The sequence below is a fragment of the Grampus griseus genome (assembly GCF_964374135.1).
Source record: "Grampus griseus genome assembly, chromosome: 14".
In the NCBI taxonomy this organism is placed as follows: domain Eukaryota; kingdom Metazoa; phylum Chordata; class Mammalia; order Artiodactyla; family Delphinidae; genus Grampus; species Grampus griseus.
Window position 1 is genome coordinate 58753483 of NC_139008.1, and position 17270 is coordinate 58770752.

The 17270-nt window shown below is 46.4% G+C and overlaps 1 protein-coding gene across 2 annotated transcripts; it reads right to left on the minus strand.

The window, feature by feature from the left end:
- Positions 1–12099: 12099 nt before the first annotated feature.
- AP5S1 (adaptor related protein complex 5 subunit sigma 1) lies at positions 12100–15852 on the minus strand. Of its 2 annotated transcripts, none has more exons than XM_082669969.1 (3): positions 15782–15852; positions 14522–14710; positions 12100–13228 (listed from the first exon to the last, which is right to left on the minus strand). In XM_082669969.1, exons 2-3 carry the CDS (start codon positions 14692–14694, stop codon positions 12802–12804), a joined length of 600 nt encoding a protein of 199 aa, XP_082526095.1. In that variant the 5' UTR covers positions 14695–14710; positions 15782–15852; the 3' UTR covers positions 12100–12801. The 2 variants fall into 2 exon arrangements, with proteins under 2 accessions (XP_082526095.1, XP_082526094.1); XM_082669968.1 differs by lacking the exon at positions 15782–15852 and adding an exon at positions 15173–15229 and having other exon boundaries at positions 14522–15076.
- Positions 15853–17270: the final 1418 nt, after the last annotated feature.

Genomic DNA, 17270 nt, shown 5'->3' on the forward strand with positions numbered 1-17270 from the left:
AAAAAAAAATCTGGGAAATGCAGTTTCTTACTTTCTAGCCTCTGTCCAACATAGGAAAACACTCTAGAAGGGGGCAGAGGGAGCCAGTTGTATCAGTTGGCTTTTGCTGAGTAAAAAAGCTACCCCAGGGACTTCCCTGGTGGCACAGTGGTTAAGAATCCGCCTGCCAATGCAGGGGACACGGGTTCAAGCCCTGGTCCGGGAAGATCCCACATGCCGCGGAGCGGCTGGGCCTGTATGCCACGACTGCTGAGCCTGCGCTCTACAGCCCGTGAGCCACAACTAGAGAAAGCCTGTGCGCAGCAATGAAGACCCAACACAGCCTAAAATAAATTAAAAAAAAAAAAAAAAGCTACCCCAACATGTAACAGACTAAAATAGCAACCACTTATTTAGCTCACAATTCTGTGGGTTGGTGATTTGGGGCTGGGCTTAGCTAGGTAGTTCTCATCTTATCCGAGCTCACTCATGACTTTGAAGTCAGTTGCCAATTCTGTTGGGAACTGACTGGCCTAGGATGGGCTCAGCTGAGATGGATCATCTCTGCCCATGTGGTCTCTCATCCGCCAGCAGGCCAGCCTAGGCTTGTTTTCATGATGGCTGGGCAGGTTTCCATGAGAGAGCAAAATGCTCTTTAGGCCTAGGCTCCAAATGGTACATCATTTCTGCCACATTCTATTGACCAAAGCAAGTCACAAGGCTAGTCCAGATTCAAGGGGAGTGGAAATAGACTCCACCTCGTCCAGAAGGTGAGGTAAATTCACACTGCAAGGGTGTGATTCAACGGTGGGTTGAGAAGTCAGGGTAATCTACCACACTAGTCCACAGCCCCCACCATGCCTCCCACTTCTGGAACTAGCTAGCAAATCCCAAGTACTCAGATCCTTTTTTTGGGCAAAGCAACAAGATTCCCTGTACCTTCCCTTTTGTCCCTTTATTTTATCCTGTTTCTTAGGTTCCTTATTTTCTAAATTTTCTAATTAATTTTTAATGTAAGGAATAGCATTGAGAACTCATTCTTGTTATCTGTTCTTCCTGGTTTTGCTTTATGGATGTGATATCTTTCTGAAGCTAATTACTAAAGAGAGCAATTAGAAAGCCTTCTTAAAAAAAAAAAAATCTTTTATGTTCCCTGCATGGTTTTCCTCTGAAACCATTTCTTGTTGTTTATTTAGTTTCTCTTTTATGTTGTAGGCTTTCCCCAAATGTCTGGTGAACTTTGTTCACATTAAGAGTGAGGCAATAAAAAGCATGAAGGAAGTTCTGCACACATCCATTGGTTGGCTTGTTTCTGAAAGGGCCATATGGGGACTGGCCTGTGGAAGAGCCCTACAGGCCAGAACATGAGGGTCTCACACATGGGGCTGTTCTGTTTCTTTAGAACATGAGCACTTAACTTGGTTTGGGCCAGTGACTCCTTGGGTGTCTGGTAAAGTCCATAGGCCAGAACAATGTTTTTAAAGGCATTTAAAGATACATAGGGTTACAAAGAAACAAAACAAAACAAAACCCAATACTGAAATACATTAAAGTATTAAACAAATGTTTCAGTAAATAAATATGTAAATAGTGTCATGCAAAGATGATAATCTGAGGTATCTGCATCAATTCTATAATGATACTAAAACACCCAAAATTTCTTTTGGTGACCAAGTATCAGATCCTGCTAATAGCATTGTCACTTGTAGCCAACATTTTAAAAGGGAGGAAATTACAAAAGGCACACTTTAGGGGAGAGGTGATAGATGTGTTGATTATCTTGATTGTGGTGACTGTTTCATGAGTATATATATACGTCAAATCTCATCAAATTGTACACTTTAAATATGTGTAATGTTGGGTAAATACAGAATCCTACCAACAGAAAGACCTTTATGCACCAACACAGAGGGGAGAGAAAACACTATTATTGAAAATGCAATCAGTTTAAACCATGCAGGTACTTCACAATACACTACAAAGTCTCAGCAGCATTTCATACATTTTATATAATAAAGTAGAACAAAGAACAATTAAAACTTAATTTCAGATAGTAATTAGTGAAAAAGATGCATTTTTTTCCCCATCTGAACTGCAGAATCCCATGAATTCTGTCCACGAATCGCTTGAAAGTCTGTGGCTTCCAAGTCCCATCATTGTCCCAATAATGCCCAGACAATAACAATTTTTTCCTAATTCAGTATCCAACTTTGATCACCCACTGCTTTGAGTTGTCATGTTTTTTGATCTCCTTTAATCAGAAGCAGTTCCTCGGCCTTTCACTGCCTTGGTATTTTTAAAGACTGCAGGTCAGAATTTTCCTCTATTTGGGTTTGTTTGGTTTCATCCTCCTGATCAGATTCAAGTTAAACTTTTTTTTTTTTTTTTTTTTTTTTTGCGGTACGCAGGCCTCTCACTGTTGTGGTCTCTCCCGTTGCAGAGAACAGGCTCCGGACGCGCAGGGTCAGCGGCCATGGCTCACGGGCCCAGCCGCTCCGCGGCATGTGGGATCTTCCCGGACTGGGGCACGAACCTGTGTCCCCTGCATCGGCAGGCGGACTCTCAACCACCGCGCCACCAGGGAAGCCCCCAAGTTAAACATTTTTAACACTCAGAAGTGACACTGTCCTTCCTGCACATCAGGAGGCACAGGATGTCCATTTGTTCCATTACTGGGGATGTTCACTTCGATCACTTGATAAATGGGGTGCCCTCCAGTTTCTCCACGATAGATTTACTATTTCCTCATTTGTAACTAATAACTAATTCACTGAAAGGCTACATAAAAGTCCTGTTCCTCATCAATCTTTCACTGACTGGTTTTAGCATCTCAGTAGATTTCATAGATCTTCTTTGTATAGACACAATGTATTTCTAATTATGTCGGATCCTAGGTATTTTGTATTTTTGTCTTTATCCTGAATGAGATCTTGTCTTTCATTATATGTACTAACTCATTATTCATGGACATAGGAAAGTTATTTTTATTGATCATTTTGTTATCAACCACCTACCTTAGGACTTCTCCGGATCAGAGAAGGCTCCTCTTGCCCAGGACTTCCTTTTTGTTTTTTGTTTTTTGCGGTACGCGGGCCTCTCACTGTTGTGGCCTCTGCCGTTGCGGAGCACAGGCTCTGGACGCGCAGGCTCAGCGGCCATGGTTCACGGGTCCAGCCGCTCCGCGGCATGTGGGATCTTCCCGGACCGGGGCACGAACCTGTGTCTCGTGCATCAGCAGGCGGACTCTCAACCACTGCGCCACCAGGGAAGCCCTGTTTTTTGTTTTTTAAGATTTTTTTTTTAAATTATCATTTATTTTTGGCTGCGTTGGGTCTTCGTTGCTGAGTGCGGGCTTTCTCTAGTTGTGGCAAGCGGGGGCTACTCTTTGTTGCGCTGCGCGGGCTTCTCATTGCAGTGGCTACTCTTGTTGCGGAACGTGGGCTCTAGACGCGCAGGCTTCAGGAGCTGTGGCTCGTGGGCTCTAGAGCGCAGGCTCCATAGTTGTGGCACATGGGCTTAGTTGCTCTGAGGTATGTGGGATCTTCCCGGACCAGGGCTTGAACCCACGTCCCCTGCACTGGCAGGCGGATTCTTAACTGTGCCACCAGGGAAGCCCCTTACTTTGTTTTTATCACATGGATATTACAGGGCCACATGAGCCAGAGACCTATCAAAGGGTTTTAATGTCCTTTTGCTTCTGATTATCAATTACAAACAATGCCCAGACAGTAAATGCTCTGCTCCCAGCTCTAGCTGAAGGTGGAATCTCTGCTGGTCCAAAGACTTCTGGGCCCTCAAGCTTGTGTGGCTTGTATAACTAGGATGGATAAAGTCATCTCCAGGTGACTTTCAGAAAGAGCAGGAGTTCTGACCACTTTTTTACTCACCTTTCCTAGGGGCAGAAATCATAGGCCTATAGTAACAGCCAATCATAACTCTAACCTCTTTCAGAACACTGAGGGGAAAGATCATTCTTATTCATTAATAGAAATGTGAAAGCAAGCCAGTGTAACTCATAACTTCTGAACACAGAGGGCCTTGCAGCAGGAAACATGCAGATGCTACATGATGTTTCCTTTGCTGCAACAAGCAGCTTATCACCTGGGAAAGGGACTTGTGATCCTGGGCAGTACCTACCTTGAGAGATAACACAGTCTATTGTTTCTATCTGCTTCGCAGGAGAAAGAAAAAGTTGTTACTTGGTGATGTTGCAGAATCCTTGGCCCCAAGCGGCTTCTATAAACCACCTATTCATTCATGCATTCATTCATTCAATATGAATTCATTCATTCACCTGGTCTGCTATGTGCCAAGGTGTTAAGTATAATGTAGAAAACAAGAGACAATATAAACCCTCTTGGAGATTATAATCTGACGGGAAAAAGAAACATTAAACTATAAAACACATAAATAAACACATATAATGGGGGTGGGGTGAAGAAAGCTATTAAAAATTAGTACAGGATCTTCCCTGACAGTCCAGTCGTTAAGACCCTGCGCTTCCACTGCAGGGGGTGTAGGTTCAATTCCCCGCCAGGGAACTAAGATCCTGCATGGCACGCAGTGCAGTCAAAAAAAAAAAAAAGATACAATAATGTAAAAGTGTACTTAATGCCACTAAATTATACATTTAAAAAATGGTTACAATGGTCAATTTTATGTTATGTATATTTCACAATAAAAAGAAGAAGGAAAAACAGTTTTTAGTAAAAAAGAAATAATAATAATAAAGCAGAAGGGAGCAACCTGGAAGTTGATGGGAAGCCAAGGACCAGGGGGAACTAGGAGTGAGAAGACCCCCTTGGGGGGAATGGTCAAGAGACTGAGGGAACACAAGTGTCTAACAATCAATCTTAAGTTTTTTGCTCTGTGATTCTATAACTCTCCTCTATCCCCCTAAACTTTAGTAAAAGTCTGCTATACCCAGATACCTGATTCTCTGGGGGCCTACTATGTGCCAGGTGTTAAGTATAATGTAGAAAACAAGAGACACAATATAAAAGAGCATGTATTCTTTGCAGACACATCAGGGCAGAGAGAAGGGAGGAGCCACATGCACTGAGACCCAAGTGAGAAGGACAATGCCGCAAAATCAGAAGATGAGAACAAGTGATGGCCAGGAGACATATGATGTGCTGGGGCAGTACCGAGTATCCCACTTCAGGCAGGATGAGGGTTCAAGCAACTGGTATTGGAATACTGAAGGATGGGCCAGCTCCACAGGGGTGGAAGACCTCAAACCACCCAGAAGGCAGAGATCTGAATCACATGGGTGAACCTCATGAACTTCATAGCCTGCAGGCTCTCTCCTACGTTAAGCTAAACTGAGTCCAGGGGTGCCATTGTGATGCAGTTCTTATCTCACTGAAATACAAGATTCATCTTCAGGGCGTGCTTTTTCTTTTCCTGCTTCCTGGGATCTGCCATGTTCAGAGGATTATGGGGGAAAAAAGAAAGCTATGGATGACAGGCAAAGGAGAGCCAAGTAGTGCATAACTGGCATACCTGAAAGGAACAAAAACAATGAAATACAATAGCTATTTAAAAATATAATTCAGGAAAGTGTTTCTAAAATAAAAAAGGATTTCAATATACATTTGAAAAAAACAATGTTTATACTAAAATATATAGTCTAGTAATATTACTAGAAAACAAAGAATCTTTGGGGCACCCAGGCAAAAAGAGCAAGTATAAAGGCTCCAAAAAAATGTTTTTTAACATATAAGAACTCAGGAATATTGTTCTTAGGAAATTGTACAAAAATAGGGAATCAGAGAGGAAAAAAAAAAAAATGGGGCTTCCCTGATGGCACAGTGGTTGAGAGTCCGCCTGCCAATGCAGGTGACACGGGTTCGTGCCCCAGTCGGGGAAGATCCCACATGCCGCGGAGCAGCTGGGCCCGTGAGCCATGGCTGCTGAGCCTGCGCGTCCGGAGCCTGTGCTCCACACAGGAGAGGCCACAACAGTGAGAGGCCCGCGTACCGAAAAAAAAAAAAAAGAAACTAGATTTTCTAGAAAATATCAACAGTGAAAATACTAAATGTCAGAACCCCTGTAGGATACAGCTAAAGCAGCAGTCAGAGGAAAATTCATAACTTAAACACTAATACCAATTTTTTTTTTCTTTTGGCCACTCTGCACAGCATGTGGGATCCTAGTTCCCCCACCATGGATCGAACCTGCACCCCCTGCAGTGGAAGCGCTGAATCTTAATCACTGGACTGCCAGGAGAAATCCGCTAATACCAATTTTGTAAAAAAGACTGAAAATAGAAGAATTAATAAGCACCCTTAAAGAGTTATAGATAAACCAAATAAAAGCAGAAGGAAGGACTTAATGAAAATAAAAGCACAAATTAATGAGTTGGACTTCCCTGGTGGCGCAGTGGTTAAGAATCCGCCTGCCAATGTAGGGACATGGGTTCGAGCCCTGGTCCGGGAAGATCCCACATGCTGCGGAGCAACTAAGCCCGTGAGCCTGTGTTCTATAGCCTGCGAGCCACTACTACTGAAGCCCGCGTGCCACAACTACTGAAGCCTGCATGTCTAGAGCCCATGCTCCGCAGCAAGAGAAGCCACCTCAATGAGAAGCCTGCGCAATGCAAGGAAGAGTAGCCCCCACTCGCCACAACTAGAGAAAGCCCACACACAGCAACAAAGACCCAACACAGCCAAAAATAAAGAAACAAAATAAATTTATAAAAAAAAAAAAAAGAATCCGTCTGCCAATGCAGGGGACACGGGTTCCAGCCCTGGTCTGGGAAGATCCCACATGCTGCGGAGCAACTAAGCCCATGTGCCACAACCACTGAGCCTGCGTTCTAAAGCCCGCCAGCCACAACTACTGAGCCTGCACGCCACAAATACTGAAGCCCCCGCTAGCCGCAAGTAGAGAAGCCCCCGCTAGCCGCAAGTAGAGAAAACCCGCGTGCAGCAACGAAGACCCAATGCAGCCAAAAATAAATAAATAAATTTATTTATTTTTAAAAAGTTGAATGATTAGTACTTAGATGCTCATTTTATAATTCTAAGCACTTTTTTAATGTGAACTGTTTCACAGTAATTTTTAGTTTGCTAAATGAACTACAATATATCCACACAATGGATAAGAATAAAAAAAGAATAATAATACTATATACTGCTATAAAAAGATCTCCAAGATACACTGTTAAATGAAACAAACAAGTGCAGAATCCTATATATAGTAGGCAATCTATTGTGTAAGAAAACCGTGCAAGCAGGAAGTAGAATAAAAATACACGTACGGGACTTCCCTGGTGGCACAGTGGTTAAGAATCCGCCTGCCAATGCAGGGGACACACGTTTGCGCCCTGATCTGGGAAGATCACACATGCCATGGAGCAACTAAGCCCGTGCGCCGTAACTACTGAGAGCCATGTGCCACGACTACTGAAGCCCACGCACCTAGAGCCCATGCTCTGCAACAAGAGAAGCCACCACAATGAGAAGCCCGCGCACTGCAGAGAAGAGTAGCCCCTGCTTGCCGCAACTAGAGAAAGCTCATGTGCAGCAACAAAGACCCAACGCAGCCAAAAAAAGTACGTATTCGCTTATATTTGTATAAAGAGAGATAGAAAGATATGTAGGAAACCTAGAAGGCTATTATACATTAGGGCAGAGGGGGAAACCGGGTAGATGAGGACAGAGGCAGGACCAAGTTTTTCAGTAAAAACATTTTTATCATTTTGATTTCTAAACCATGTTACCTGTTTAGAAAACAAAATTTAATTAAAACAATAAACATTTTAAAAATTCAAGTAGAAATTAACACAACATTGTAAAGCAACTATACACCAATAAAAATTGATTTAAATAAATAAATAAATAAATTTTAAAATAAATAAATAAAAATTCAAGGCTGGCCCAAATGGATTCACTGGTAGTCTGCCAAACATTTAGGGAAGAAAATATACCAATTTGCTAAAATCTTTTCCTGAAGATATAGAAGCAGAGGAAATACTTCCTCATTCCATGAGGCCAGCATTACCATAATACCAAAACCAGACAAAGGCATACAGGGAAACTGCAGACCAATATCACTCATGAACACAGATGCAAAAGTCCTCAACAAAATATTAGCAAATAGAATCCAACAATATGTAAAGAATTATACACCATGACCAAGTAGGATTTATCCCAGGTATGCAAGGCTGGCTCAACATCTGAAAATTAATTAATGGCATCACATCAACAGACTGAGGAAGAAAAATCACATGATCATACCAATAGATACAGGAAAAGTATTTTACAAAATCCAACATCCATTCATGATAAAAATGCTCAGCAAACTAGAAATAGAGGGGAACTTCCTCAACCTGATAATGAACATCTACAAAAACCTACAGGAAACATCATACTTCAATGGTGAGAAACTAGAAACCTTCCCACTAAGATCAGCAACAAAGCAAGGATGCCTCGTCTCACCACTCCTTTTCAAATTGTACTGGAAGTCCTAATTAATGCAATAAGATCAAAAAAAAAAAAAGAAATAAAAGGTAAGTAAATTGGGAAGGAAGAAATAAAACCATATCTGTTAGCAGATGACATGACTAACTATGCATAAAATCTGAAAGAATCAACAAAAAAACTCTTGGAACTAATAAACAATCATAGCAAAGTTGTAGGATATAAGGTTAATATGCAAAAATCATTCCCTTTCCTCTATATCAACAATGAAGACATGGAATTTGAAATTAAAAATACATTACCATTGCAGCCACTATGGAAAACAGTATGGAGGTTCCTCAAATACTAAAAACAGAGTTGCCATATGATATAGCAATCCCACTCCTGGGCATATATCCGGAAAAGAGAAAACTGTAATCTGAAAAGATACATGCACCCCAACGTTCATAGCAGCACTACTGATTTATTTATTTATTTATTTTTAAATTTTATTTATTTTTGCCTGCACTGGGTCTTCGTTGCTGCGTGCAGGCTTTCTCTAGTTGCGGTGAGCAGGGGTTACTCTTCCTTGCAGTACACGTGCTTCTCACTGCGGTGACTTCTCTTGTTGCAGAGCACAGGCTCTAGGCACGCAGGCTTCAGTAGTTGTGGCTCACAGGCTCTAGAGCGCAGGCTCAGTAGTTGTGGCACACAGGCTTACTTGCTCCGCGTCATGTGGGATCTTCCTGGACCAGGGCTCGAACCCATGTCCCCTGCATGGGCAGGCAGATTCTTAACCACTGCACCACCAGGGAAGTCCCCAGCAGCACTATTTATAATAGCCAAGACATGGACGCAACCTAAATGTCTATCAACAAATGAATGGATAAAGAAGATGTGGTATATATACATACAATGGAACACTACTCAGCCATAAAAAAGAAGGAAATAATGCCATTTGCAGCAACATGGACGGACCTAGAGATTATCATACTAGGTGAAGTAAGTCACAAAGAGAAAGACAAGTACCATATGATATCACTTATATGTGGCATCTAAAATATGACACAAATGAACTTATTTACAAAACAGAAATAGACTCATAGACATAGAGAACAGACTTGTGGTTGCCAAGGGGAAGAGGGGGTGGGGAAGGGATAAATTAGGACTCTGAGATTAGTAGGTACAAACAACTATATATAAAATAGATAAACAGCAAGGTCCTACTGTATAGCACAGGGAAATATACTCAATATCCTGTAATAAGCCATAATGGAAACGAATATGTATATATATGTATAAATGAACCACTTTGCTATACACCAGAAACTAATGCAACATTGTAAATCAACTATACTTCAATACTAATAAAAAGTACATTACTGGGCTTCCCTGGTGGCGCAGTGGATAAGAATCTGCCTGCCAATGCAGGGGACATAGGTTTAAGCCCTGGTCTGGGAAGATCCCACATGCCGCGGAGCAACTATGCCCGTGCGCCACAACTACTGAGCCTGTGCTCTAGAGCCCGCGAGCCACAACTACTGAAGCCCACGCGCCTAGAGCCCGTGCTCTGCAACAAGAGAAGCCACCACAATGAGAAGCCCGTGCACCTCAACGAAGAGTAGCCCCACTTGGCGCAACTAGAGAAAGCCCGCATGCAGCAACGAAGACCCAACACAGCCAAAAATAAATACAAATTTTAAAAAATTAAAAAAAAAATACATTACTGGGCTTCCCTGGTGGCGCAGTGGTTGAGAGTCTGCCTGCCGATGCAGGGGACACGGGTTTGTGCCCCAGTCCGGGAAGATCCCACATGCTGCGGAGCGGCTGGGCCCGTGAGCCATGGCCACTGAGCCTGCACATCCGGAGCCTGTGCTCTGCCACGGGAGAGGCCACAACGGTGAGAAGCCCGCATACCGCAAAAAAAAAAAAAAAAAAAAAAAAAAAACATTACTATTAACACCCCCAAAAATGAAATACTTAGATATAAATCTAACAAAATGTGTACAAGATCTCCTTAAGGAAAACTACAAAACTCTGATGAAAGAATCAAAGAACTAAATAAGTGGTGAGATATTCCCTGTTCATGGATAGAAGACTCAATATTGTCAAGATGTCAGTTCTTCCCAACTTCATCTTCATCTATTCAATGCATTCCCAATCAAAATCCTAGCAAGTCATCTTATACCATGCATAGCACCCAGCAGAGTGTCAGGGCCAAGGCAGGCTCGATGAAAAAGAAGTTGTGGTGGAAACCTGGCTCAGAGGTACTGGGGCAAAAGTGGGAATATAAAGAAGGGCACTGGGCAAACTCGAATGATTAAAGAAACCCAGGTACTAACTGGGCATCTGGAACCACGGAAACCAGGGGCTCAGTGGCCTCGGGGAAGGATCTCACTCTCTGCCATTCTCTGTGTATCAGTTTCCTCTACTTGATGGGAGGAAGTAGCCTCACCTCAAGCCTCACCACAAGCCTCACCTAACGCTAATTTCCCACAGCTTCTAGGGGAATAGGGTCTCACCCTCTTCCTCAAGTTCAGTTTGAAAAATAAGCAGAAAGGTTTCAGACCACCCAAGCTTGAGCCCTTCAACCAAAGTCAGAGGGGCCTGTTCTTGTGAGAATACAGCCACTCGGCAAGGACCACCAGCCTGGAGTGAGGGGAGTAGCAGGCCAAGAAAGCAGACTTTACAGGGCAGGGGTGTCCCACTGGGGGCCTCTGGGACATTTCCAGTGGCACAGCTTGCCACAAATACAGACTGAGGTCCCTTTAGTGCTTCAAGGTCAGAGGGTGATGTGTGGCACCCTAGGATGGAGAAGGTGGCCTTGTCCTAGTAGTGATGGTGGTGACGGAAGGCATGGCATGGCTGATGGTCTTCACTGCAGAATTGGAAGGGCAAAACTCCAATCACAGGTGCTGCCTCCAAAGTGAGTGTGGGTGGGTTCTTCCTGGGTGCCGAAAGGGCAACTAATACTTGGCAAACATGAGACCAGGCCCACACCTGCACACTGACCACCTAGGAGGAGGCCCGTTCTGCCCATGCAAGAAAGCCATACCTCACAGGTCACAAGTAGATCGTGAAAATAGATATAACTGAGGTTTTATCCAACTGAATCATTTTAAACCATCACTAGGAGCTACTGAGTAAAGACTCCCGAACAGCAGTTGGGTGCCCCATCCATAACCTTTTGGGCCTGACCATGGTGCAGGCAGGCCCAAGGGCTTTTTGTGGGGGCAGAAAAAGCCAGGGAATTTGCCTTGGGACCAACTCACAATCAGACGGAAGGGGGTTCCAGACAAACACCCACAGTCCTTCACCCCTCAGGTGAGGTCATTCAGAGGTGACTGCTGTGTACTGGCCCCCAGGGGCACTTAGTGCACTTAGCTCCCTACCTACCCTTGATAACACACCTGTATGGTCTGCCACCCCTTCCAGTGCTTTCTGGGATCACCTCCAACATAAACTGCTTGTACCTAATCCTTGTCTCAGGCTCTGCTTCTCAGGGATCCACACCAACCCACCACATTTTGGTAGAGGAAGCAAGTGCTACCATCCGAAGGAGGCATTTAAGGAGACAGAAGTGATGAGGGGGACAAGAGGTGGAGAACCTCCCAAGAAGTCTCTTGGGGACATACTTGACCACGAAGGCTCAGACACCCAGCTCAGAGTGGCACAGGAAAAGACGTGAATTAATCAAACTCACAGAAACAGAGGATGAAATCACACACTCAGTGCTTTTAATTCAAACTGAGAAGGACAACATCAGACCTCTCTCACCCACCACCACCCTCTCTCCCTGCAGACAAAGTAAGCCCATGATTATCTCATGGCTGCCAGTGGGCATGGGCTGGGGCCAAAAGGAGCTATGGAGCCTCTCTGCTGAACAACTCACACCTTTGTGAACTGTGGTGGGGCTGGACACTGAGCAGGTCCTCGCTAACAAAATCCTTGATGATGGCACCTAAGTAGGTGCAAAGGCAGAAGCCAGCTCCCTGACCCTCGAAATCTCAGAGACTGCTTTTGCACTGCGATGACTATGGGTTTGGAAGAAAGTGGGCTGAGTTCCAAGCGGCCGTTCCTTACTGCCCCAGCACTAGTGGCTGGTGGACTGTTTGGGGCTGGCTGGCAGGGATGGGAGAAAGTGGGGTCAAGGACAAGCGGGGCTGGCCCGCTGCAGCAGTCTGAATAAGTCACGAGGTCACTCTAGGCATAGGAAGCTCTGTGATTCCTCCTCTCTACCCTCTCCCCGGCCCCCTTTTCTGCCAGCTTGTCCCAACCATTTGTCCTGGGTGTGGCAGCACACCAGAGCTGGGAGGAGGCTGAGAAGGAGGCAGATGCCAAATTTTACCTGGCTGTATATCCGTCTATCCCCATCCTCCCTCCTTGCCCTCTTAGGGAGTCCCATCCCATTGAGGGGTCAGCGGGGCCAGGCAGCACTGAATTCTTTCTCCAGACCCTGAACAAACTGGTCATTGAGGAAGAGCAGCTGACCATGGGGCAGGAAGCGGGTGAGGATGCCCTCGATGTAGTCAGCCCGCAGCAGGAGGCTGGCAGTGGGGACCAGCAGCCGGAGGTGCTCAAGGAGAAGGCGGGCCAGCAGTCGAAGCGTGCCCTCTGCCAGCAGCAGGTTCTCGTGGGCATTCAGCACCAGGGCGAAGCCTAATGAGAGCACACCTAGCCACACCACTGTCCGAGGCTCCTGGAAAGGGTCCCCTGCCGTCAGGCGGAAGGCCCCACATGGGGACTCACGCAGGTGCACTGGGTCATCTGAGGACTGGGGCTGCAGGTCCACAGCAGGCCGGCCGCATGCCTGCAGCTGCAGCTGGCACATGGACTCCACCTGCCTGTAGAGAATAGGTGGGTCACTGACCTGTCACCCTCAGGACCACCCCTGGAGCTGGGAGCTGCCATTATCCCCATAACTAGATGCAGAAACTGAGCCCCAGAAAGACTAAGTGAAGTGACCTGCCCAGGGCCACAGAGCAGGGAGCATAAGCCCAGATGGGAATCCAGGCTCCAGCCTCCAGGCCCTGAACCATTTCACTCCATGTGGCCAAGAGAAGGCAGGTTCTGAACACAGCTCCTCGGGCTGGGAAAAGGCACCAGGGGATGAAGATCCTGCCCCTACCTGCTTCACAGAGGCCTCCTCAACATCTCAACAAGAGATGAGAAGCGGAGTAAAAGCTATGTCCAACCCAGGCTGTCCAATCTCTCCACCCTCACCCCATCCTGCAGCCCTCTCCAAATAAAAAAGAAAAACCTTGCACTTGGACATCCAGCTTTTGAAATTACTCTCTTATCTCTCATGAATCACCTTCCAATCTGGGCCATGTACAGGCTGCTCTTAAAGACACGTTTGGTTTTCTGTGCCACATAAGGGGGAGGAAGCCCAGCAGAACAAAGAGATAAACAAGAGGCTGGCCCAGGGTTGCCCCAGAGTGTTAATCTCCCCACCCAAAACACAGAGGGGCCAGGAGATTCTGGTACCTGCTGGTTCAGACTGGGTCTGGGAGGGGAAGGTCCAAGGTCAGCCATCCCATCTAGAACAGTGTTTCCCAACTGTACCCTGTGGATCCTGGGCTTTTGGGAGGCTCTTGGCACAGATTCCCATAAACCACATTCTCTCTCCTCCTTAGAGATTCATAAAGCTTAAAGGCACACTAAGGGCCCTGAAAAGTCCTGCACTGCAAAGCATATTTAATTTGTACTGCTTACACTCAAATCCCAACTCTTTCACTTTCTAGATGCATAATCTTAGGTTAAATTTCTTTAACTCTCTGTAGCTCAGTTTACTCATCTGTAAGGTGGGGATAATGTACCTACCTCAAAAGACTGTTTCAAAGATAAAATGAGTTCATATACACGAAATGCTCAGAACATAAAATGCTTAGTACATACAGGTCAATAAATGCTAACTACAAAAAAATTACCATAAATGCTAACTATAATAAATGATGATGATAATAGCATTATTATGTCTTTAACTCTTTTTCATATAATACTTGTGACAACTGTGGAAGACTCTTTGAAAGCACTACTCTAAAACTTTCTCTCTGCTTCTTAGTCCTCCTGTTTCTCTGTGCCCCCCAGAAAACCTATCATAATCAGTGTGTATTCAATGGGCTGGACTGTGTTACCTGGCCACGGCCAAAATCTGCTCCTTTCGGAGAAGCCTGTCCCTCTCAGCACCATGTGGCTGTGCGTCATTGGGTGAATTCTCGGTACCAAAGAAGCAGGAGTAAAGCACTCGGCAAAGGCCCTCCTCAGCCTTCGTGGCCCGCAAGGTGTGGATGAGGAAGGCATGGACCATGGCTCTGGGATGGATGCTACAGGAAAGCCAGAGACCTCAGTGAGATGAGTGCAAAACCCCAGAGGGGAGGCAACCACAGAAAGGGTCTGGCCTAGCTAGGCCTGGGAGTGTGTCTGGAGGCTGGTGTGGCTGGTCGCTGGTCCTCCTCAGTCACCCAAGACACACGCCCAGCCTCTGAATGTGGTCAGCACCAACTCTGTCCATAGGAGTCTAGCAGCTAAGATATCTTAGACAACCCCAAAGCCAAATCTACAAACAAGCGGCCAGGAATCTTGAAAAATGTCAGTCATCAGAGTCAAGGAACACTGGGTAGCTGCTCCAGACTGAAGGAGGCCAAAGATAAAAGACAGTCGAATGCATCCTGCGATACCAGATAGGAGCCCTGGCAGAGAAAAAGGTAGTTTCAACATAGGGCATTACTAGGACAACTGGAAGCATTTAAGTACGGATTACAGGTTAGGTAATAGATCGATGTTACCTGATTTTGAATGTAGGAGAATGTCCTTGTTTTTAGAAAATACACACTGAAGTACCTATAAATATAGAGGTAAAGGGGCATCATAGCTGCAACTAACTTAATTGGAAAATTAAGTATACAGGAGTTCTTTATAAGAACAGTCTTGAAATTTTCCGTAAGCTTGAGATGACGCCAAAATAAAGACCAAGAAATAGTAATAATAATGGTGTTTGGCTCAGTGACCAGCCCGGGGGTGAAAGGCAGCGGGTAGACGGTAAGCAGATATCTGTAGCTAAGGGTAAATAGATTGTGAGTTTAAATTGGTTAAACAGGAAGGTTCGCGACAGCGCTTTGAAACCCGTAGCTCGGAGACCTCGGCTGACCTCCCGCGACCCTCTACCCGCAATCAGAGCCGTCATCAGCCTTCGCCACCGCGTCCCCCCCCCAACCCCCAACAGAGAAATGGTAGCGGCCAAGACATTTTACGTCACTACTTCGCGCAACCCTGTGGCGCTGTGCCTCTGGGGGACTGTAGTTGCTTGCCCCAGCTAGCCAAGCCTAAGGAGGGGGCACCCTGGACTGAGTGTGCCCTGCAACCCCGGGCCGCTGTCCTCGAGGCGAGACACTCACCTTTTCTTCCGTGCACACGGACTTCTACTAACAAGCCACTTCACTCGGCTAAAGGGGAGATATGGCGGTTGCGCAAGCCAGTAGCGGGCGCGCGCGCGAGAGTGACGCGCTCAGGGTGGGCGGGGCCTCACATCCCGAGCTGTGCTCTGGATTCGAGGCGTGGGTGGCCTTCCGACACCTGGACCTCGGGCTGAGGCGACTTTCACCGTCGGACCAAAAGCCCCTTGCTCCGGGTTCACGGCGCGGCCCACACTGGTCACTCATTGACTGGGTACGCGGGGTTTCCACTCGAAGCCCTAGACCAGTCGAGCCCCAGGCCACTTCCCCTGGAAGCCACGAGGGGGCGCCCGACCCGGTGCGTGGCCTTTCCGGAAGAGGCGGGGTCTGAAGGTGCAGGGCCGAGGTCTCCAACTGGCCGATATGCGTGGGAATCACTGTTAAAATTCAGGTTGCTGGGCTTTAGCTCCGGGAAAGAAGGCTTGTGGGGAAACGTGCGTATTTACGTAGTTGGCGGGGAGGGCTTCTGGGTTGTGGGTTCTTGCGGTGGGTTAAGACTAGGGCTCGGTTTGGAATGGAAAGATTAAAACTCTGGTCACCAGCTATGCATCCTGGCAGGTCAGTCACTTTACTGGGCTCCAGTGAAGCCCCATATTAGTTTTTCCTTTCTCACTCCCACCTCTAACAAGCTCTTTCCTTGTCCCCTCTTTGAGGGAGGGCATCAAAAGTGTAGGGAAAGGACTTGTACCTTAAACCTGAAAGGGCCACTGCCAGGTGCTTCCCTGTTAGAGTCTTGGCCCAGAAGTGTTTGGGGCCCTGCAAGATTTGTGTGGGCCTCATTGCCTGCCCTGGGCACCCCGGCCCCCCACCTCCCCACATAATCCTTTTACTTCTTGGCATGTGAACTGCTGCAACCTCCCCAGATGTGTTCTGTGTCTCAGAACCCCACACTGGGTGTTTCCTCGGCCTGGCCTGACCTTTCCTCCCCTTTATTAGCCCTTCAAAAGGTGCTCAGACCAAAACCTAGGGGAAGTCTTCCTGCTAGACTGCCCATTAGCATTCAGCTGTCCCCTTTATATCCGTTGTGAGGGTCTGCCTATGGTGTTGATGTCTCCTATGGGGTACACCCTGGCTGTGGTGCCTAGTTTCATTCCCCACGTCCATGCACAAGGCAGGCCTGGAGTCAACCCAAACACACTTCTTGGTGACTGAAGAAAGAAGGGCAGGGCAGCTCAGGCAGGGACCTTGGAGTGCAGTCTGGGCCTCTCTGGCCATAGGACGTGGGCAGGGGGGGCAGTGAAGGGAGGCTAGAGGAGGTGGCCTTGGGGCTGGCCAGAGCATGTGGGCATTCTGACCACAGGTGCAACACATATATGTATTTGTAGTGGAGGGGCAGGCCTAGAGACAGTTGGGCCTCAGCCACAAGGCTGGGATGATGTTGGCTCAGTTCCTGGTCTTTATCACTCTCAGCCAGGACTCATGTCTGCCACCT